The sequence below is a fragment of the Bacillus rossius genome, chromosome 16 (assembly GCF_032445375.1).
Source record: "Bacillus rossius redtenbacheri isolate Brsri chromosome 16, Brsri_v3, whole genome shotgun sequence".
Lineage (NCBI taxonomy): Eukaryota > Metazoa > Arthropoda > Insecta > Phasmatodea > Bacillidae > Bacillus > Bacillus rossius.
In genome coordinates, this window is record NC_086343.1 from 45251394 (window position 1) to 45274644 (window position 23251).

Consider the following 23251-nt stretch of genomic DNA (forward strand, 5'->3'; position numbering starts at 1 on the left):
TGCAGGATTTCGAGGCATTTCTTATTTGCTCTGGCTATTTAGTTCCTCGTCGCGTTATCACTTTTGTGCTGCCTGGGTCATCGACTAAGTTTATTTCGTCGAAGTTTCATATGTTCTGTGGATGAATGCCATCCAATTCACATTCAAGATTTTCAAAGAACATGTTGATTACTTCTTCGTCATTAAAAGCTCTTGTATAGCTTTTATTTTTCGACGTTCGTTGTGACAGGACAGCACAGTGTCGTTTCATGAATGCATCCCCCCAGTCCCGTCCTGGAAGACTGTTCGTAAAGCATTTTACTCGTCTTCCTGTCCTATCTAGGGATGATTTCACAAAACATCTGAGGTCGAAATTTGTGACTGGAAATCCGTACATCCACATGACGATTGTATGTCCAACAAACATACGTTCCTCTTCCTGTGTGAATACAGGTTGTCCGCCTGGCATGTTTGTAGCCAGCCCCTTTGTTCTCAGCCACAAAGTGTTTTTGGGAATGTTATATCTGAAAAGAAGCATCGTAACATTAAGGTTTAAAATTAAGCACAATTAACAAACTGGCCTCACCTTGAGGGTGATTAATCATAAATGCATACCTACCTTTGTGAAGCCTGTCTCAGTGACAGTTTTTATTTTTCTTTTAACTAAATTCACAGCCTCTTCCAGGTGTTCAGTGGTGTAGTTTCTATAGGGTCGAGCACCCTGTTTACTTTTATACGACCTCGGCATTCGTACCGGCACCCTGTAACAACAAAAACCTGTGGTTAATTATGATTAATGGTAGGTAACAACTAAGAGGGACTGAAGGAAATATTACAAAAACCTTGTAGAGTGTTTACATTTTGCCGTCAGCTGCGGTCTCGTGTTCAATATCGGGCGCAGGTCCTAACAGGGTGGCTGGCTTTCTTAGAGTTTTCTGTTCCGGGAGGGCGCCAGGCTAGCTCGGTGTCTAACCGTGTGATGGTCGTGGGTTCGTTGCCCCAGCGTGGTCCGCTAGAACCGTCGGCGGTGGTGAAATTTGTTTCCTGATTGGGTTGGGTTGTTTAGGTTAATTTACATACACTGTTCTGGTTGTTCTACGGGTCGCACGTCACGCACGAGGGGTACGGGTGGACTTTTTATTGTTCACGATTGACACTGGTTCATTACATTGGGCGCAAGGTTTACTCGGCGGTACATGACTGCCAATGGGGCATCGGAACACGTAGAAGTTTTGATCACACTATGATTACAATTACACTTGATAAAGAGGCACTCTGTGGTGCTTTTAAGTACATGGTTACACTGCACACGTTATCTGAGAGGGACACCTGCGTGCCTCTACGTGTGTTTACTTATTAAATCCTCACGCCAGTCGCAGTCGAGGGAGAGCGTTCAATTAGCATCGGCTAATTTCGTAATCTGTAACTGGCGACGCGCGGGCCCACCTGTGCGGACCGCGGCTCGCTACTAAATTAAAACACGTTTAATCTTGAATGTAGCCTGTGCCTGTGCACTAGGCGATTAAATGAAGTTCTGGGGTGGCGAGAGACGGCCCGTACCGTATACTGCACGGCCCCATGTAATGCTTTGTGTGGGGCGTGTTAAATTGATGAGGCTGGGTTAGGCCCTACACCGGAAAAGGACCGGGCGCACACGGGGAGTATTAAAAAAAGGTTTTGGTTGTGACTATAATTACCAGATGGACGTTCGTTGAAACAAAGAGATGCTGCCTCCCCGTGGGACGTGCGTCCGTCCCGGTCCGCGAGTCGCGCTGTACTGGCGTGCAGCCCTGGCTCGAGGGGAGGGGTGTGCTCCCTGTCGCGCCAGAGTTTCTAAAGTTCCGTTATTCGTAAAAATCTATATAATTAACTAAATTTAATTGGCTCTAAATTCACATAATAAAACATAATGATTAATTTAATATCTATATACATTATAGAATTGATATTTAATAAGTTTGTCTAAAATAAGTTTGAATATTAGAGTCAAGCTGGAGACTGTCTGTTTCTTGAAAACTACTCCAGTGGCGAACGATAATGCTAATTTGGAGTGGTTTGAATTACATCACACGTTTCACTACTGAAATTAGGCTGAAGGTCGCAAGGGTTGCACTCACAGCTGTTTTAGTAGAAAACTACACGTGAGTGACCCGGGCACTCCTACGTAGCACTTAATTAATTAAGGGCTTTTGTTTGTTTTTGATTACGTTATTATTGCGTGGGGAATTTTGTAGGCACGGTGAGTGCATTGCATGCGTAATTAAAATGGTTCGCTATTCTCTACCTTGGGCTGCAGTCCGCTCACTTGACTCAGGTGGGCCATGGCTAGGGGTGCTTTCCGTTAGCGGAGCCGAGTGCTGGCGGGTGCAGGTCGGGCTTTGGGGTGGCCTTCGGACGTATGATTTTAAAACGCCCCCCCCCCCCCTCGAGAAGCCCCACCTTGCGCCGCGAGTGGCTCCGCCACGTGAGGGCGCCCCTAGCTTCGGCAGCAGCACCGCTTCAGTGGTGTCCGTGATGGCCGCAGCTGGAAGGCTCTGCGTCCTGGGTCCAGGTCGTCCCACGTCGATTGTCCGGGTGCTGGCCTGTTGACGTTGGCCCTCAGCGTCTGGTACGGCGTGGATGGGTACAGCCTCCTCTCCCGTTCCGGTATGCCGGGCGGGTTTGGAGTAGAGGCCTCCTCGTCCCCGTCGTCCAGTTCCATCACCATGAGGGTGGTGTCGGCGTAGTCGTTGTGCGGTTGTGCCTTAAGCACCTCCCTGGAATCGTTCTCGGGGGGTGGCAGTTGTTCCGAGTGTGGCTGCGGTGTCTCGCAGCGTGCGGTGGTGCGGTGGTGGCCAGGGTGCCGGCCGGCAGGGGCGGCGGCGACCAAGATCAAGCGGCTCTCGGCAAGCGGGCAAAAGGCGCGGGTGGTGCTCGGCACGGCCCGGCACAGCTTTGCCGACATGCAGGCGTTTCGCGGCCCGTCGTGCCAGATGGATGACAGGTGTCATCGGCCGAGTGACGGTCAGGTGCGGTGGTGGGGCGGTCGGGCGTCCAGGTGCCATGGCGTCGTCCTGCATTGCGTCGGGCAGATGCAGGGAGCTAAGGAGACCCGGTAGCCGCGGTGACGTCACGAAGTGGTGGCGCGGTGGCTTTGGGGGCCAGGGTGCGCGTCGCCTCGGCGGCTGCTGTGGCAGGCCGACCGAGGGGTGGCGTCGTGGCGCCTGTGGTGGCTTGAGTGCGCGTCGCCTCGGTAGCTGGTGTGGCAGGCCGGGCGAGGGGTGGCGTCGTGGTGCCTGTGGCGGCTTGAGTGCGCGTCGCCTCGGCAGCTGCTGTGGCACGCCGGCCGAGGGGTGGCATCGTGGCGCCTGTGGCGGCTTGAGTGCGCATCGCCTCGGCAGCTGCTGTGGCAGGCCGGCCGAGGGGTGGCGTCGTGGCGCCTGTGGCGGCTTGAGTGCGCGTCGCCTCGGTAGCTGCTGTGGCAGGCTGGCCGAGGGGCGGCGCCATGGCGCCTAGGGGGTTCCTGATGTCGCCTCTTGTGGTGACGAAGACGGCGTCAGCGTCGTGCGCGTCTGTTTCGTTATGGCGGGTTGTATCGACTGAGGCTCGAAGCCAGGCGTGCACCGCGGGGCGAATCCAGGCGGCGGGGCCTCGCACAGGCGTCTCGGTGTCGTGGCCCTGGGCGTTGCGTGGTCCAGCTTCCCTTTATGAGACCGCGTACTCATGTGGCAGTGATGACGGCTGCATGACGTTGAAGCTAGGCGGTGGCGACGGTGTGGCGCGACGTTTCGTTGTCGAGTCTGGTGGCGTCCCGGATGAGGCGGGTGTCGGAGACGATGCGGGTTGCGTCGGAATGGTCCTTCGCGGCACTGTGACGGTGGTCAGGTGCGGTGGCGTGGCCATCCCGGTGTGTTGAGGTGTCTCTGACACGAGGCGGGTGCGGGACGTCGTGACAGACTGCGGTGGAACGGTCGGCGTCATGCGTCGTTCGGTCGGCTTCGGCGGGTCAAGCGTCGTCACAGTCATGTTGAGTGGTGTCTGGTCTGCAAGGGGTGTTGAGGCTGGTGGCTTTGGGCCCAGAGTTGGAGGGAGCAGGATTGGCGGCGAGAGGTTGTCGAGCGTCGGCGTCGGGATGGAAGGCGTCCTTGGTAAGGCATGGTGCGTCGGCGTGAGTGGCGTCAGGTTGATGAAGCGTGGTCTCGCTGGTGACTTGGGTCGGGAGGCGTCAGGTCTACGAGGGATGCCGAGGTTGGTGGCTCCGGGACAGGAGGCGACGGGAGCGGGATTGTTGGCGGCAGGATGACGGTCGTCGGCGTTGGGACGGTTGTACGTGACGGTGCGGATGTCGTCGGGGCGTGCATTCGTGATACGTCATGCGTCTGCGTGAGTGGTGTCTCGATGTTGTGAATCGTCGTGGCGTATTGTAGGGGAGGAATCGTTAGCGTGGCTGCCGAATACTGCACCTGGGTGGCTCGTTCTGCGGTACATCGCGCGCACGTGAAGGTGAAGGACTCGCGCCGCAAAGTTCCTTCACGCTCGTTGGTACAGTCACGATGCCATAGGCCGGCACACTCGTCACAGTGGTAGCCCATGCTACTTCCTCCGGGACACGACAGGTTTCCACACATCGTCATTCCATATAGGCGATACTCTTGACAATAGCCACACTCGTAACCCGCGGCGGTCCTGCCATATGGGTACCAACTCGGGCAGGGATGGTAACACCCGATGCATTCGTCTGCATACATCTCTTGTTATCGTGCGTGTTCAGCTGTGTCATTTCGTGTTTTTCACTCGTGGCTCTGTGCGCACAGTGCAAGTCCTCGCGCGGGGTCGCGCTCACCGGCTGGGCAGGTGGCCGGACAGCCGCACAAAACAGAGGCCGAGAATGGCCGCGGCGCGGGCAGGGGTGCGGATGGGCGTGCGAGGCGATGGCCGAGAGCGCCCGGACAGCCGCACAAAGCGGAGGTCGAAAGTGTCTGCGGCGGAGGAGGGGGTGCGGATGGGCGTGTGAGGCGACGGCCGAGAGCGCCCGGACAGCCGCACAAAGCGGACCGGTGGAGGATTGGGGGAGGGGAAGGGTGTTCGGCCCGTCACGCGAAAGAGAAAGCGGGATGGTGCGGATGTGAAGAGGGGTTGGGGGTGGCCGCTGGGCTGTGACGTCGCTCGCCTGCATCGCGTGTTCTGCTGGAATTTCGTGCACCGGGGAAGGGGGAGAGGGATCCTTTGTCCGCTGCTCCTGGCGCGTCAACCTGTATGACCCTCGCGCGACCAAAATGGCAGTTTTCTTGCATTTTTTTCGGTTTTCACGTATTTTGTTCAAAATTTAGCCACAAGCAGGGGCGCCATTTGCCGTCAGCTGCGGTCTCGTGTTCGAGATCGGGCGCAGGTCCTAGCGGGGTGGCTGGCTTTCTTAGAGTTTTCTGTTCCGGGAGGGCGCCAGGCTAGCTCGGTGTCTAACCGTGTTATGGTCGTGGGTTCGTTGCCCCAGCGTGGTCCGCTAGAACCGTCGGCGGTGGTGAAATTTGTTTCCTGATTGGTTTGGGTTGTTTAGGTTAATTTACATACACTGTTCTGGTTGTTCTACGGGTCGCACGTCGCGCACGGGGGGTGCGGGGTGGACTTTTTATTGTTCACGATTGACACTGGTTCATTACATTGGGCGCGAGGTTTACTCGGCGGTACATGACTGCCAATGGGGCGTCGGAACACGTAGAAGTTTTCATTACACTATGATTACAATTACACTTGATAAAACGGCACTCTGTGGTGATTTTAAGTACATGGTTACACTGCACACGTTATCTGAGAGGGACACCTGCGTGCCTCTACGTGTGTTTACTTATTAAATCCTCACGCCAGTCGCAGTCGAGGGAGAGCGTTCAATTAGCATCGGCTAATTTCGTAATCTGTAACTGGCGACGCGCGGGCCCACCTGTGCGGACCGCGGCTCGCTACTAAATTAAAACACGTTTAATCTTGAATGTAGCCTGTGCCTGTGCACTAGGCGATTAAATGAAGTTCTGGGGTGGCGGGAGACGGCCCGTACCGTATACTGCACGGCCCCACGTAATGCTTTGTGTGGGGCGTGTTAAATTGATGCGGCTGGGTTAGGCCCTACACCGGAAAAGGACCAGGCGCACATGGGGAGTATTAAAAAAAGATTTTGGTTGTGACTATAATTACCAGATGGACTTGATGTAAGTTTTTGGACATACGCCATTGCTAAGAACTTTTTCTGTTGAAGAAAAACTAATAAATAAAATAAATAAATAAAAATACTCAAAAATAAGGCAAAAAACACACAAAATCAAGCAAACAATTGGTGTTGTTTGCTTAATTTTGTGTGTTTTTTTTTTTGAGTATTTTTATTTATTTATTTTATTTATTAGTTTTTCTTCAACAGAAAAAGTTCTTAGCAATGGCGTATGTCCAAAAACTTACATCAAGTCATGCACTCCCATTGCACAAATCTTTTAAAGATAATACCAGATGGACGTTCGTTGAAACAAAGAGATGCTGCCTCCCCGTGGGACGTGCGTCCATCCCGGTCCGCGAGTCGCGCTGTACTGGCGTGCAGCCCTGGCTCGAGGGGAGGGGTGAGCTCCCTGTCGCGCCAGAGTTTCTAAAGTTCCGTTATTCGTAAAAATCTATATTATTAACTAAATTTAAGTGGCTCTAAATTCACATAATAAAACATAATGATTAATTTAATATCTATATATGTTATAGAATTGATATTTAATAAGTTTGTCTAAAATAAGTTTGAATATTAGAGTCAAGCTGGAGACTGTCTGTTTCTTGAAAACTACTCCAGTGGCGAACGATAATGCTAATTTTGGGTGGTTTGAATTACGTCACACGTTTCACTACTGAAATTAGGCTGAAGGCCGCAAGGGTTGCACTCACAGCTGTTTTAGTAGAAAACTACACGTGAGTGACCCGGGCACTCCTACGTCGCACTTTATTAATTAGGGGCTTTTGTTTGTTTTTGATTACGTTATTTTTGCGTGGGGAATTTTGTAGGCACGGTGAGTGCATTGCATGCGTAATTAAAATGGTTCACTATTCTCTACCTTGGGCTGCGGTCCGCTCACTTGACTCAGGTGGGCCATGGCTAGGGGTGCTTTCCGTTAGCGGAGCCGAGTGCTCGCGGGTGCAGGTCGGGCTTTGGGGTGGCCTTCGGCCGTACAATGTCAATTTAAGAGATAAATCCTGTAACAAATAAGCGATAAATTATGTAACAAATACCTATTTCATTTACAAGTTTAATATTTTATTAGGACTTCTTAATTCCATGGGAATGGATTTTATTTATTTAATGTAATATTTCAATAATTTTTATAGGTACTAGATAAAGTTCTGTGTGGGGTGGTTATCAATAAATTGCAATCATATCTTTGAAAAGTCAATTTTTTTTATTTAATTTTAATGATTATAATGGTAAGTTATTCAATATTCATAAAGAATAATAATATTTAAATAGCAAGATTTATGTTAAATGTTGTTATAAATCCTACATATTTAAGTATGGTAGGACAAATATAATAACATTATCAATAACAATTTCCGTGGGGTGACTTTGGGACAGGCAGTTGGTGTCACAAAGTACCTCCGCAAACCTAAAACATTTTGAAAAAATTCCTTCTAATACAAAAATAATTATATAGATCTTAATCTCTTTACATGTAATCACTCACAAGACATTACATTTCAACAAATAATACCTGTTGAATGCTCCGCGTAAGTGATTCGGTCTCCACTGATGAAATTATTCAGCATACGAACCAGCAGCAGTCATACAATTATTCACTTTCAAATGGCTCAAATTCCAATGCCAGCCAGAATAGGTTCCCAAATCGGAAAATAGATAGCATTGCGTGTGTCGCTATCTGTCACGCCCGGACTTGATCTACCAGCGTAAATAATCGATTTGCGAGACCTCGAAAACTAATTTGTCACAAAGTAAACCCTCCAATCATAAAGTCACCCCCCCCCCCCTCTACATTCTTAGGGATTGTTAAAAATTTTAAACAATGAGGGTAAATTGTATCTTGACAACCAATGAACACCACCTTCCATCTTTTAAAGTCTTATAAAAATCCTTAATTTTTATATAATGGATGTTAGGAAATGAAAATAAAAATTAGATGATATTTTATTAAAATTGTAGAATTCCTTTATCCTAGTTCCTTGTCCAACTGGGAAAAACTAAATTTCATTTGTATTATGCTGTGGGGTTGGTAGTATTAATACCATTAGTGACCGATTTCAAAGAAAAAGAACAATTCAAAATTTTTGTTTACTTCTATACTTCTTGGTACAAATAGGAATTATTGTTGGTTATAAACGCTGTTCTCAGATTAAGTAGAGTAATAATTAGTGTCCGTAAAATATTTTCTGGTATTTTATTATTTTATCTACGGAAAATTCGTGATGTAAGGTAAGACCATATTATTTACAACAAACATAACCAACTGATATGAAGCTAGCGTCAAATCCCAGCTCCAGATCGGAACAAGTACCATAGTTGTACCGCGCTTCTCCGCCGGGTTTAAGAGCCCGTCTACAATAGTCCGAACCTGTGCGTGGTCCGTGTCCTTATCCGAATGTGAGTGACGTCACATTGTCTCACCGAAAACTGCCCTATCCACAATTGTGAAGTTCGATGTCCGAATGTATTTATTTCTAAAGTTGTCACGAGAGCGCAGTAAATGTGCCAAACCAAAATTTTTTTGTTTATTGCTTTGATGCTTTGTAGTTTGAGATTGAACTTATGAAAGTTATGTAAGTTATAAGTGACTTACAACACATTTCCTTCAATAAAAAAACAAACACCACGTTTTCAAACGGGAACCGGAAATTCAAATATTGTGAGTGTTCTGTTCTTTTTCTGTGTCTGAAGTACACAGGTTGGGACAAAAAGTTCAAATTGACGAATGTCTTCGGACCAGGTAGGTTCGGACCTTCGCCCACTTGACGCATGACGTCAGAGGGTCACGTGGACCAATCAGCGACGAGTGTCCTTGGGACACAGTTTAGGACATTGTTATTGTAGACGGGCGAAGGTCCGAACCTACCTGGTCCGAAGACATTCGTCAATTTGAACTTTTTGTCCCAACCTGTGTACTTCGGACACAGAAAAAGAACGGAACACTCACGATATTTGAATTTCCGTTTCATGTTTGAAATGTGATTTGATTTCATTTTTTAGCATTTACATTTGCCACTTTGCCTTACTGAATAAATATATAATATTGAACTCCCACAACTTTCATAAGTTCAATCTCAAACTACAAAGCATCAAAACAACAAACAAAAACATTTGGTTTGGCACATTTACTGCGCTCTGGTGACAACTTTAGAAATCAATACATTCGGACATCGAACATCGCAATTGTGGACAGGGCAGTTTTCGGTGAGACAATGTGACGTCACTCACATTCGGATAAGGACACGGACCACGCACAGGTTCGGACTATTGTAGACGGGCTCTAAAGATCATAAAATAAAAGTATTTTGGATTTAAAAAAAAAAAATTCACACATATCGCTCAACTACATATTTACCCAAATAGGCCTATAAACTTCTACTGTGTGTGCAAATCAGGATGGGACAAGCGCGGGTATATGGTTTGGGCAGGGAACGGTATAAAAAAACGTGTCATGAACGGCGATATCTCCTAAAGAATTTAAATTTCTTATTTCCGCCGGGTTTAATGAAAAGAGAAAGTTAAAGAGCATATAATAAAAGTATTTTCGGATTTTTAAATTTTTTTTTTTTTGCAAATACCACTAAACTACATATTTACCGCAGATATTTTATCTTACGTTTTAACAACCCTTGAAATTGGCAGTTTTTGGTGTCAAGAGTTTTCAAAAGGCCTTTTTAAGGGCAAGTATTTATAAATTGGATGGCGGTCAATTTAGTACGGTGAAAGATCCCGGGGACTAGTGCGTTTTATGATTCCCTAACATTACTAATGACGTCACGTCAGGGCGACAGCCATTCCCTCTCTGGTGTTTAGCTCCGGAGACTAGCCGGGCGCTCTTTGCGGAAATTCACATCCACAACACTGAGTTCTCCCCGAGGTTTTGGACACAGCACCGCCGGTGATGGCACAATAACAAACTTAAATCCTAAGTGAAAGAACTCAATCTCTTATTTTCATTTAGGCTAACAGGCATGTAGTTAAGTTCCTTGAAGTGTTATTTTATTTATCAATTGTATATGACTTTCGTTTCCTAATGTAATATAGGTTAATTTTTTTGTTCAAGTTACTTGTAATCATATCATTTATTCTTATTATAAGTAAATCATAAAGTATGTCACAAAGCCTATTGAGTATGAAATACTAAACCAATGAACTACCTACTAAATTCATTTAAAACACTTATCAAATTGCTTCAGCACTTCATACGGGATTTATGTAAGTTAAATACGAGTTTCTCTAGAATCAGCCATTTTCTACACTGCGATCTGAACAAGCAATTGCTTCAGAAATGGCTGCAGCAGTCATGGCAAAGACAGTCTTATTCATGTTCTTAAGCACAGTCTCAACGACTATTTAACATGCTTCTGCGATGGTGTTCTCAAGCAACGACTATGAGACAGAAGAATGCCCTCTCAGAAATAAGAAACATGGGACTATCATAACATGGTCATCATCAAGACTGTCTTGTTTGCGATCCCTTGAGATTATCTCAAGCAATGTCTATGGCACACAAATATTTAAATAAGAATGCATATGAGAATTTCTTGACGAAGGAATTGCTCAAGACATAAATATGAATACCATCCCTCTCTGTAAAAGGTGTGTGCAATATTTTAGTTTACATTTTGATAGCCCTCAAAATTGGTAGTTTGTGTTGTCAGGAGTGCTCATCAGGCATTTTTAAGGGCGGATGTCGACAAACTGGGAAGCGGTCAGCCTGAAACTAATATGTATTCTTATAGTGGTAGGTATGTATACTAATGCATATGTACCTACTATAATGTACATATTTTAGTTTAAGTTTTACAAGCCCTCGAACGTGGAAGATTGTGTTTGTATGGAGCTCTCAACCTGCATTTTCAAGGGCACGTTAACACAAAAGGGGAGGCGGTAAAAACCTGAAGCTGATACGTTTTCTTAATTTGGTAGGTATGCCTAATACTTCACACACACACACACAAAATATTATAATATTAAAATTTTAGTTTACGATTTACTAGCTCATAATTGGCAGTTTGGGTTGTATGAATCTCTTAACAGGCATTTTTAAGAGCATATATTTACAAACTAGGATGCTGTCAATCTGAAGCTGTTATGTTATCTTATAGTGGTAGATGCTACATGTTTTCTTATAGTGGTAGATGCTGCTAATTGCAAACCAGCAGAGAACCTTTTTCTAGCCATATTCACATTGTGAATGGAGGCCTTTAGAGGGTGAAAATACTGTGTTCATGTTATAGCCGCTAAGTTAGCCCGATTCCGATATAAAGTGCAGAATGAATTTGCATCCCGGAAGTAGATACGTATGTTGATTTAAACCAGAGTAAGATAAGGTAAGATTCCCCCAGTACAGAGTACAAAATCCTATTGTAATATCTTAGCCTGTTAACCGTGGCGATTCAATACTGGATTCCTTTCAAAAGTACCAAGCGCTTTTCATAGTTTATTTACCAATACATTTGTTCATAATACTGTTAATTGCATTATTATTATTTTTTTCTTTTCGTAAGATATGTTTTATGTTATTTTTGCACTAAAGCCCCGAGTTTGTCTCACTGTAACATTATAGTATTATGGTATGTGTTCCAACCACTGCTAATGTCACCTAAGTACATAACCATTGGTGGTTTACATTCCATTTCTAACTTAATTCCTTTCACTGAACAGTCTCTGTCGTCTAGGGATTCAACTTTAACGTCCACTGATTTATCTTGTTCTTCCTGTGTTCTTGCATGTTGTCCATTCTTAAGGTTTTTCCTGTGACATACCTCATAAACCAGAGCAGGAAATGGTGAAGTCTGCGAGGACACATCTGGCGTGTTGCGTGCTGTGTCTTGCAGATGGCGACAGAACGCATGTGCCTCGAGGATCCAGTGAGGCTGGAGCCGTGTGACGGAGGGTTGTCCAGCGTGAAGGAGGAGGTCAAGGTAAGGGCTGGTGATTATCTACATTGCCGTCTTTTCCCTGGGGGGGGGGGGGGGGGATCACATAACGGGGATGGCCTTCATTTCCCCCAAAAACAGTTTTTTGAATTCTTACTAGAGCTGTAGCAAACCGTATGTATTCGTTACTGAGTAACGAGTAACGAAACGTTACACACGAATGCATTTCGTTACTCGCATCTTTCGTATGTTTCACGCATGCGCGCGCGTATTCGTTACAAAGAACGATGTTTGTTTATTAATAAAAGTATAATTTGGAAATTCGTCGTCCAAGTTTTTTACTGTTTATTAAAGGTATTGTGTGTGTAGACAAAGGGCGCGGTTACACGGGAGTCTGAACTACTTCAGGTGAACATGTTCAGCTGTTGAGTGCGGTTACACACAGTCTGAACATGTTTCGTTCGAGGCCATTTCTCATTTAACTTAAACAGGTTGGCAAAGTAGTTCAGATCGACATATCTTCTACATTAGCCTCTGATTGGCTGGTTAGAATATAAACAGTCTTTTGCAGAAATTCTAGATGGAAAGTGTTTCTGGCACAAGTTCGAGTAATATTTTACCGAATGCAACAAAAAAAAAACAACAGATAATTACATATATTTTTTAATTTATCCTGACCTTAATTTTCTTAAAACTGAGATAGGTACTCTCGCTCAAAAAATAATAAAAAATAAGTTTAAAAATTTTACTGTGCATGTTTGAATTCCCGATTTGTAAAAAAAATATTGAGCAATATGTAAACACATTTCATTTCTGCTGATACTGCTGTATAAACAAGTGAGAAAATCCCGCGTTTTCTGGATGCAATTAAAAAATAGAGATCAACAACACAGTCATTCGTTGACAGTAGACAATCGGTTTTAGAGCTAAACACACTTTTCAGCAACTACCGTGTAACCGCACACTTTCGAGTTTGTAAACGTACCTGAAGTAGTTCAGGGTCCCGTGTAACCGCGCCCAAAGTTTTAGATTCGAACAGAAACAACGTAAGAAAGTATTTTTTTACAAATTATAAATATGTATGTTTTTGTTTTTTATAATCGCGTATTTTCACGTTTTATGTTCTTATCTTAAAAGATATATTATAATAAAGCCGCTCTAATGAGAGTTAATTGTTTCTTGGTTAACAAAAGCGGTTAATTATCAAATATTTTTAATTGTTTATATTCGATTTATTTTTATTTACGCGACGCCATACTGTACGCGTACGAAATACGACTCGTTTCGATGCTGTTACATAACAAAGCATGTGCCATGTCATGCGGTATCAGAAGTAACGAGTAACGATACGAAAGTAACGAGTACTAATTGTTATAGTAACGAATACATACGGGTACACATTTTTTCGTTACTTTTACACCTCTAATTCTTACTTAATTGTAAGAAACTCAGAAGTGGGTAGGGCCACGAATTTGAGGGGAATTACAGTGAATATAAAATCTTACATCAATATTTATTCATTTACAATTTGCTGAAACACACCATTTTCCCCAGCCTTCAAGGCTGTTTTGGAGGATTTTACGTCAAATAAGCAGTTTTCATTTCAAAAACCACTGGAACCTCTTGGAGTTCAAAGAATTTTTCAAGAATGATTTGATTTGATTTTTTTTATTCAGTCAATTTTATAACATTACAATTTAAGCAAATAGAAAAATCTTTAAATTTTGCATATATTTGATATTCTGGTCACTCAGGAAGAAATGGTGTTAGAAAGCTCAAATATATCTCATTTTAATGAATTTTCATGTGACATGCAATTTGATAGAGTATTATATATAAAAAAATCATGAATATTTCAAATTTTTATTGTTCAAAGACACACTTAAAATAATTTGAAAATATTTGAATTACCTTTTTTTACCATATGAATTTCATCTTTCTAATATTGTTATGTAAATTTAGGGAATAAAACAGAGTTTGAAAAGGATAGCCTAATTAATAAATTTGTTTATTTATTAACTCTAATACACAATAATATTTACAGCTATCTCTTAATAGCTAAGTTCATTTACCCCATTAAAACATCTCTGTATGCCTCCTGTCCTCTGTGTCTGTACACCACTGTTGCCATTACTCAGGTCCTCGGAGCCACTCGGCGCCAATAAACCCGTCTGCTTGCCGCCATTGACTTGCGGAACTCTCCTCTGTGCCTCGCACCTCGCAAGTCACTCGCGCCTCTTCTCATTGCATGCGCACACGTCACTCAACCACACTCCGCTCGACTTCTGCTCCGCTCGACCCTCGGCACTTGTTGCCAGGTGTTATATAGCTCCCCCTCGCCAAGGCCTGTCAGAGTCCCAGGAGCTGCACTGCGCAGCCAGGGACGACGGTCTCTCGGAGACCCTCAGCGCCAGGCGCCCCGGGGGTCAGGGGGCAGAGCCGCCCAGAGACTCGGTGGTGCCCAGGTCTTGGAGAGGGACCGGGCATGTCCAGTTAGACGGACTGTCTGCAGGCTTCGCAACAGTATCATTGAGGGATCGTTATAGGTTCATGAGATATCAGGCGTAAAGCAGTGGCATCAGTCGAGGGCAGGTAATTTAGTAGCACCAATTTTTTTTATAAAATTATTTAGTTTGAACTACTCTCTATTTTTAGTACTCACATACCAAGTCATTCACTTAGATACGTAGGCCTACTATTTATTAGACTGCTAACCAATTTTAAAAGTCATAATTTACATAAACTAATGGCTATTTGTGTGTTATTGTTCGCTCTCACTAGGCATGACTGGCTATGGCATAGATTTTCGCAAGAAAATAAATTACTGGAGAATAATAATTCCAGCATCATATTAGTACTGTGGCATTTTCTCATCCTTACAGCAAGCTTCAACAATTCAGACACCTATCTGGGAGCAACCTTAAAAATATGCTAAATTTAAAATTAATTTTTTCTTATTTTGTAACTTTTGCACACATCTGCACAAGGTGATCCAATCAATAGATGTCCTTACAAACAAATTATTTACAACACTAAACCAATAATTAAGTAAGGTGCCAATCGGAAGAGCCTTAATGAAAGTTAGGGAATAACCTATATTTCAAAAATATTTTTTTGTGATAGACACCATTCTGATTTTGAGCACTATGATAAAACCAAGTTTTGGATTTCAAACTTAACTAACTCTATAATGGTATATATAATCCCACCAAAAACATTCTGTAAAAAAGTTAGCCAAGTCTTGATGGAGCTGCTTGTTTATCTCTAAAAAGTAATGAAATCTAGACAAAGTCGTGCCAAGTCTAAGGTTCCTTACTGCAATTTCTTTATTATTATAGTTAATGTTGTGTGACTTGGCCGTTGAACATTCTTTATACGTTAGTGGGTACAAGTCAATTTTGTTTACACGTAATGTTATATCTGTTTGTTAAGCGAGATAATAGCCCATACTGGTATTGGTAATTTGATGCTAGTGTCTCATTTTAGGCTGTTGTTGATTGTGCAACACATGCATTCAGCATTGACAATGCTGACTTCTGCTCTCTTCTTTTTGGAGTGTCAAATCGACCACCGATCTAACATAAAATAGACGTACAGACGGACTTCTATCAATGATTAGAAGTCTGTCTGTACTGGAAATAATTTTTTATACTGTTTGTTTCAGGCTCACCTACAAATAAGTATTTTTGAAATACGCAGCTTTATCAAGCCTACAATTGACTGGTTATTAAATGAACGTTTTCCAAGTGGCAATTTTCCATCGTCAATGGGTAGCGGTTCTGGCGACAGATTGGTGCAATTGTGTCATTGAGCACCTGGTTTTGTACCCTTGTGTACCCTTCAATAGCCAAGTCACACAACATTAACTATAATAATAAAGGAATCACAGTAAGGAACCTTAGACTTGGCACGACTTTGTCTAGATTTCATTACTTTTTAGAGATAAACAAGCAGCTCCATCAAGACTTGGCTAATTTTTTTACAGAATGTTTTTGGTGGGATTTCACTTCTTTTTGTAGAAACGTGGGCATATTGATTCATTTTATTAGATTTTCTTATTTGACAATTTTTTTTTTCTTTTTAAGAGAATTTTTTTATTATTACAAATCTTTTTTTTCTTTTTCTTTTTTTTTTTGTTCTGTTTCTTGTACAGTAGCAACAGTTTTTCGTATTGCCCATTCGCGTTCATTATTTATTCTTTTAGACGGTTAAGACGGTTTAATTTCTGAAAGATCGGCGCGGTATATACGCCTAGTGGCCGCTTAAGTAACTACCGGTAAAATGTAAACACTTTTTTTGGCCAGCATCGCGAAAGGAACCTGTTAGTATACCGTTCTCATACACTTCAAAAGTGAAGGGAAAGATTTTTCCAGCAGCCATAAGCTCAGAAGCTGAGCCGTAGGTAGTGGGTTTCATCATATCGCTCGTGTAGGATTGCGCACTCGTGTATACGTCACCATCAGCATCACACGTGTACACTTGCATTTCGTCCCAATGTTCAGCAACGTATGCAACTATAGCAGATATGATACTGCAAGTTGAGTCAGTTCTACCATACACCAAGAAAGATATTGAATGGAAGAGACAAGACCCGTCTTTGGGCGTACCAACTACTTGGTAGCCACTAAGTTCATCGTCGTCTTTTAATATTATCAACATTTTTTACGTTATTATCTTACGAAATCAAACACAAATAAACTGAACGACCTTTAGTATAAGGACAACAAATCAGAAATACCGATAATATTTAGACTAAAACAATAATAACCTATATCTTTAAGACTTCTTGTGTCTTAATAAAAAAACTCAAAGATAATATTATACTCAGCATTATCAACATTTTTTACGATATTATCTTACGAAATCAAACACAAATAAACTGAACGACCTTTAGTATAAGGACAACAAATCAGAAATACCGATAATATTTAGACTAAAACAATAATAACCTATATCTTTAAGACTTCTTGTGTCTTAATAAAAAAAACTCAAAGATAATATTATACTCAGCCTACTCAATCTATACAAACTATAAACAAAACATTAACTCTTAATTATTAGACAAGTGTCAATATAATTAATTATCAATGAACTTTGTACCAAAGGTATTACCTACCTAGTACTGAAATACAGCTATATTAATGATATTTTTAAACGAAACGAAGTAATATCTACCTACATAAACTAAACCTAGAATACTAGAAAAGTACTTATAAACACGAACACGATTCGAAGTACTGCCTAACTGTAAATGAAACCTAGAAAACTAAGAGTACTAAATAAATAACAATTAAATAAAGTATTCAATTAAAAGTACTTTTAAATCTAATAATTAAGTAATAATCAGTAATCCGTCACTAATTATAAATTCCTAACCTATTCAAATCTTCGAATTGTTTTAATAACAACCTGCTAATTAACCTTAGCAAACCTCACGAAATAATAAGCGAAATCAACGAAATGCAAATAATCCCTCCTAATCCCTAGCAAACGTTTTCAAGCGCAGTAGAATAATGTCGTAAACGACTGTAACGCGGCCGGTGCCACTTCGCCATATAAGGTTATCGGAAAAACAAACGTAAGCGCGTTTTAAAATACAGTCAGCGCCATCTAGTGACGTGTGCGGGTATCACTGCCACTCTTAGTCCAATGAATTATATTTTGAACAAATTTTGAGCGAAATTAATTAATATTTTAGTGTAATTTGTTTATTTAATTTGTGTAATGTTCGAGTAGAATAAAGTTATTTGTTCGACTATTTGTTCTTGTAAACTTGTAAGTATAAGTATGAAAGCCAGTCTAGTCTTATCCAGAGTTTTCCTTTAATTTTATTTATATGCATATTAAAAGCAGAAGGGGAGGCTATCGCCCAGCAGTGGGAAGCAATAGGCTAGATTAAATTAGATGTGTCCCACTACGCTGGATTTTTGCAATGTCAGTAGATTTTTTTATGTACCAATGTAGAAGGGGGCATTACCATATCTCTAATACAGCTGAGACAAGCTGAAGGTTCTTCATCAGATAATTCAGACCTTCGATTTTTGACTTCAAATGAAAAGGCAAACAAAGTTGAATATTTTTTGTAAAGGCGGTATGTCGATCTTTAATAGTTTGGTTGGGCTCTTGTGTTTTCAAATAAGGGTCACCAGGTACTCCAGATCTTCGATTATCCTAGTTTTTATAGTTTTCCCTTTATGTGGCCATTAAACCCTAACTCTGTACCAAATTTCAGCTCTCTGAGTTTATGGGAGGTACTAGTTCTATTCTGATGATCGTGAGTGAGTGAGTGTCATAGATGCGAAACTTTGCTTTCGCTTAACTTCGGAACTAAATGACCTAAAGACTATAAATTTTATTTTAAGTATGTGATTTTATAGCTTACTGGATGACAAAAATTTCTGCATTCTGGTCTTATCCAGAGGTTCTCAAATAGGGGCCTGAAAATGCGGTGAAATGGTTCCAGTAAAGGATGGTACGGCAGTGTTTGCTTCGCGCTCGACTTGGCGGGCCCCCCGATATACACAAACATTTGTGTAACAATAAGGTCTAATTTACTAATTCAGTTAAAATTATTATTATATAACTCCCAGGGCGCCCTGGTGGGTTTCACTTGCAGGGAACAGTGTGTGGACGGCTCGGACGGCCGTTCTACTGGAGAGAGCAGACGCTCCCAGGTCAGTCTGTGCTCCTCACCTGGAGGGCAGGTTGCTGCTGGTTGTTTATACTTCTGTGTTGTTCGCAAGGCTCGGTATATTGCAGTTATTCAGGGAATTTAATATCTTACGTAGCAAGTTAAAAATTACAATGATATTGGCATTTTTAAAATCATGATATTTTTAATAAAGTATTTATTGTTAACATGCTATTATTTCATTACTAAAGGTTATGTGGAATATATTTGTTTTGACAGTCTCATGTTAAAACACATACAACATTTTTTAATTAAGCTCCCATCATTTATGGCACAATACAGTAGAATCCCGCTGATGCGACCCCTCACGGTTTCCGGAAAAACGGACTTATAAACGGAATGGTCGCAATAGAGAATTCGGGGTGTCACCGCGTCGTCGGATACATCGTGTGAATGCCGCTCGGGCAGTGTCTAGCCGAGCTCGGCGCATCCACTATCGCACGAAAAGCCGTCTCAGCTGTCATGTTATCTTACCCGCCTGCAAGAAAAGCCACTGTGGTAGCTTACCTTCTGCGTGAGAAACTGTCAGCATCCTCCTCCCCTCCCACACCGCGTGCGGCAAAAGCCAGGTTGTATAGTCCATTCTCGGTAAAATAAATATTTTTATGGGCTTATACGACTGTCCTTCGCCATTAATAAATACTTTATAAGTTTTTATGATAAAATTTGTTTATTAGTCACACAGCAGTTTCTGCTGAAAAATCACTAATACTTCAAATTTTATTGAATAGAAAAATTTAGCAGGGCCGTAAATATATTTATTTTACTGCATAGTTACTTTTCCGTCTGCATTCCAACATGTTTTTTTTTCTTCCTTTTTTTACGCTGTGAAGGGCCGTGGAAAAGATAATTGCTTGAGCTGTCAAAATAAACATCGCTGACGGCAAGGTCGGGAGCGCATCCTGTCGGTCTGTCGCTGTGATTATCTACTCCAAAAACATGTCACAGCATTTCAGGATAGCATTGTTCTTATATCTTTCGTTTATAGCCGAATGTTTTCTACCTGATCCACACAAGTTCCTTCGCCACGTTTTGAACGAAAATAACCACCAGCCGGCTAGCATAGCCGAACTCGCGTGACGCGAGTTCACTTAGCGCGAGTATTTATCGGAACCCATTGTTCGGGGTATGCAAGTCCGAGGTGTATATCATAATTCCACACAATTTTTTTTGTTTAGCTGCGCATGTGCGAAGTCTGCGATGTTATAGAAAAATAGACGAGAACCAAACACCTGGCGACGTCATTAACACAGTGAACACAGCCTTTTGTGGCCAGTGACACCTGAGATGCAGCTGGCAAGATCACATCACACTAACCAGTTGCAAGACAAAGGCACGGGACCGGGACGGCAATAGACGTGCGCGTAGATGCTATCAGGTGATGCGCACAGTTTACCGGTACTGGCTAGCGTGGACAGTCTAGAGGGGTGGTATCTATTTTTAGCCGTCTTTTGTATGCCTGCCTGCTTACAGTACAGCGCTCGCCAAGATAAATGTGAACACACAGCGCCCAACAAAGTGCAACAGACTTGTTTTTCAGCCGATTTTACTCAAATTTTCGACTTTCTCTGCTCAAATACTTCACGGTTTCTCAAAAAATGGTTGTATAAACGGAATGGTCGCATCGGCGGGATTCTACTGTATTAGGTATTGCGTAAGCAGTTTCACCTTTAGACGAATCTTACTTCGCAGTTGTATTTTTTAAGATGTCTGCTTTTGTACAATGTAAAAAAAAATTAAATAAAAAAAAAACTCCAAGTCTCGTTTTCGTAGCGTATGTGAGAGTTACCAACACTTTAAGACCTAGGTTCCTTTGCTCCTAACTCTTACAACTCCTAGGGTGCAAAAGAGACTGTGAGTATAACAAGCCTATTTACGGCCGTCTAAAACGGGGGAGATGAAGCACAATATTGATAATAAAAAACCTGCAGCAGGTTTTTGTGATGTCTTGTGTTATTGGTGATCCATCTCCGTCAGGTCTTTGCGAAGGCTGGCGAAGTACGGAACACACTGGTCGAAGGTTATGGGGAATGTCACAGTTCGTCGGCACAACTAGAGGTTATTCGTCCAAGCTGACGTAGTGCAGGACTGAGACATCACTAGTGGAAGTTGAAGAACATTTTCAGATCTCCTTGCTTCAGGTAATGTGAGTCACTCCTCCTAGATTACAAGTCCAGACTTGTACCGTCCCCTCTGCTTCCCGGTTCTGTGTTAATGTGAGAGTATTAGGTGGCATGTTCCACTATAAAAATAACTTGTATAGTGGAAGGGAATTTAACCAGCATTTTTCTTGACTCTTATATATGTACAAGACGTCTAACCCCGAAGGGAAAATAAAGATAGGAGGGTAGGTCTCAATTGTTTTAACACTTTCGAATAGGCAAACCACTCTTAACATAATAAAGGCTGAGAATTGCATCAAATATGTGGTGTTCGCTTTTTCCTGACTGCCAGGATTAGCAAAAGTTTTTGATGCTTGTAGACAAGAAATGGGAAACCTGAAGTGTTAATGAAGTTACTGACGATTGATATCTTTAGGGAACTAGCCAAGCAGGGTCTTCAGACTCGGCAATAGATCGGGATGTGTTCTTCCGTTCATAAGCTTTCCAAGCTCTCTCATCAGTGAATCAGGGAATTTTTTTGCTAGCAAAAATAAGTGTGATAAAAAAAATAGAACAGAAAACTTACGAAAATAAGCACTACAATCCAGCGAAACTTATATGTGAGTGCCGATAGTTACAGCAATGAATTTACTCAATCTGAAGATAATGTAATTATAATAACCTCAGAAACTACTTCAATAATTGCACTTGCAGAAATAAAGAGGTTGTGGTACGATGATCTTCACCTGCGGAAAGTTGGCACGAGTGCAAGGTAATGCGTGAGTTCAAAGCCTCGCATCACATGGTTTGCCAAGCCAGAAAACTTCCGTTATAATTCATGTAAATGCTGTCCGTTAAAATAGGTCTGTAGCCCAATCGATATGACATGTGTAAGTTATTATGAATGTCTTAGTATGTGAGTAGGTACTTAGAATATCAACATTTGTTCTTTAGTGTAGTAAAAATTAAATAATTTTTACAAGAAAGGTGCCTTCAACTCATGCCACTGCTTTATGCCTCATATTTCATGAACCTATAATGATCCCAAAATTATATTAAATGGCTAAAATAAAAATAGTACAAACAATTTTTTTAAATGTGTAAAATTGTCACTTAATGAGAAAAACCAATTTGAAATATTCCATCTCATGTTTTTTTATAAAGCAACCCCTGTGAAGTTTTTTCATAAAATTCCATCAAAAAAGCTTAAAACTGGTACAATTTGATATTTCTAACTCCAACCATTCTCAAGTGTAAATTTTAAACATTAAAATTAGAGGTTTTTTTAAATTAACTTTAAAAACAAACTCACAATATTAAAAAAAAAAAAAATCATTTTTCATTTACTGCAGATATGTAAGCTATGAACAAATGAGAAGGTATTGTAGAATGTCTGTGTTGATTTTACGTGGAATCGCCCAATTCCACTTCCAAATTTCCTAAAATATCATGCAATCAGGATCAAGTATAGAGGATTATTAATGAACTGAACTAAACCAGGAAGCAAGATTATCAACAGTGTCAATGTCATCAGGATCGGGGTATTACTTGTAGCTCAAAAGTGCAAAAAACAGTGAACACTCACCTTTGTCTGAGCAGTTACATCTTATTCGCTTTGAGCACAAAACAGTGATGTTTTCAGTTGCCTAGAACCTTTGATGAAACATGAATTCCCCAAGGTACCCTCCGTAAAATGAGAAATTTGACCATTTAAACTCTCTCAGAAACATCGGCCAGACTCACATTAAGAAATACCCCAGTACCAAACTGACAACTCCTCCAGGAATGACCATCAATTCTTGCTCTTAGCTTATTGATGTTACACCAAGCAAACACCTCACGAAAGGGTACGCAAACAACTAATTCAATTTAACAATTAATTCTTGCCTACATTCCGAACTGTTTGCCACTACATGAGTCGAGCTACGTCATAAAATACATGCAACGCAAATAAATTCACAAGAATGCAAAAAATTTAAACTAATTTAAATGCAAAACCATAATATAATCAGTATTTATAGTTTCAATCTCGTTTTCTTCTGTAAAAATATGAAACAAAATAATTTTCATAATTTAAATAAAACCACACTTTACAAAACTCCAATGAAAAACTAACCTAGTTAAATGGCACTCATAAAGTACTTATATGAATATACCAGTGCTCATAAAGTACTTACATGATTATACCACTTGAACTGTTAACCTTTTTAAGATAATTAAAATATCATAACAGTGCACTCCTGTCTCAAACCATCCACCACAATGGTAAGTAGATCTAAAACATAACTTATTTAAATGTTTTTTTGAATGAAGATTCGCCATTCTAGGTAAATATCTAAGTGCGGAGTGCAGTTACCACGTTACTCTGTAACTATGCTCAAGGCAGTCAGACATTGATCATAGA

At 41.7% G+C, this 23251-nt stretch overlaps 1 protein-coding gene and 1 long non-coding RNA gene across 5 annotated transcripts in view; one reads left to right on the plus strand and one right to left on the minus strand.

The window, feature by feature from the left end:
* Nucleotides 1-665: 665 nt before the first annotated feature.
* LOC134540017 (uncharacterized) lies at nucleotides 666-7857 on the minus strand. The gene is made up of 3 exons (XR_010076384.1): nucleotides 7686-7857; nucleotides 7035-7173; nucleotides 666-740 (listed from the first exon to the last, which is right to left on the minus strand). It is a non-coding gene; the product is annotated as an uncharacterized LOC134540017 (long non-coding RNA).
* Nucleotides 7858-8230: 373 nt separating this feature from the next.
* The window catches only part of LOC134540488 (gastrula zinc finger protein XlCGF57.1-like), a 64284-nt gene continuing 49263 nt past the window's right edge, over nucleotides 8231-23251 (plus strand). For 3 of the 4 annotated variants that reach the window (XM_063383292.1, XM_063383290.1, XM_063383288.1), the window contains exons 1-2: nucleotides 8231-8401; nucleotides 12013-12099. In XM_063383292.1, the coding sequence (XP_063239362.1) occupies nucleotides 12013-12099 (87 nt within the window). In that variant the 5' untranslated portion in view covers nucleotides 8231-8401. Of the gene's footprint in view, nucleotides 8402-12012; nucleotides 12110-23251 lie in introns of all 4 variants that reach the window. The other variant, XM_063383291.1, reaches the window with a different exon arrangement.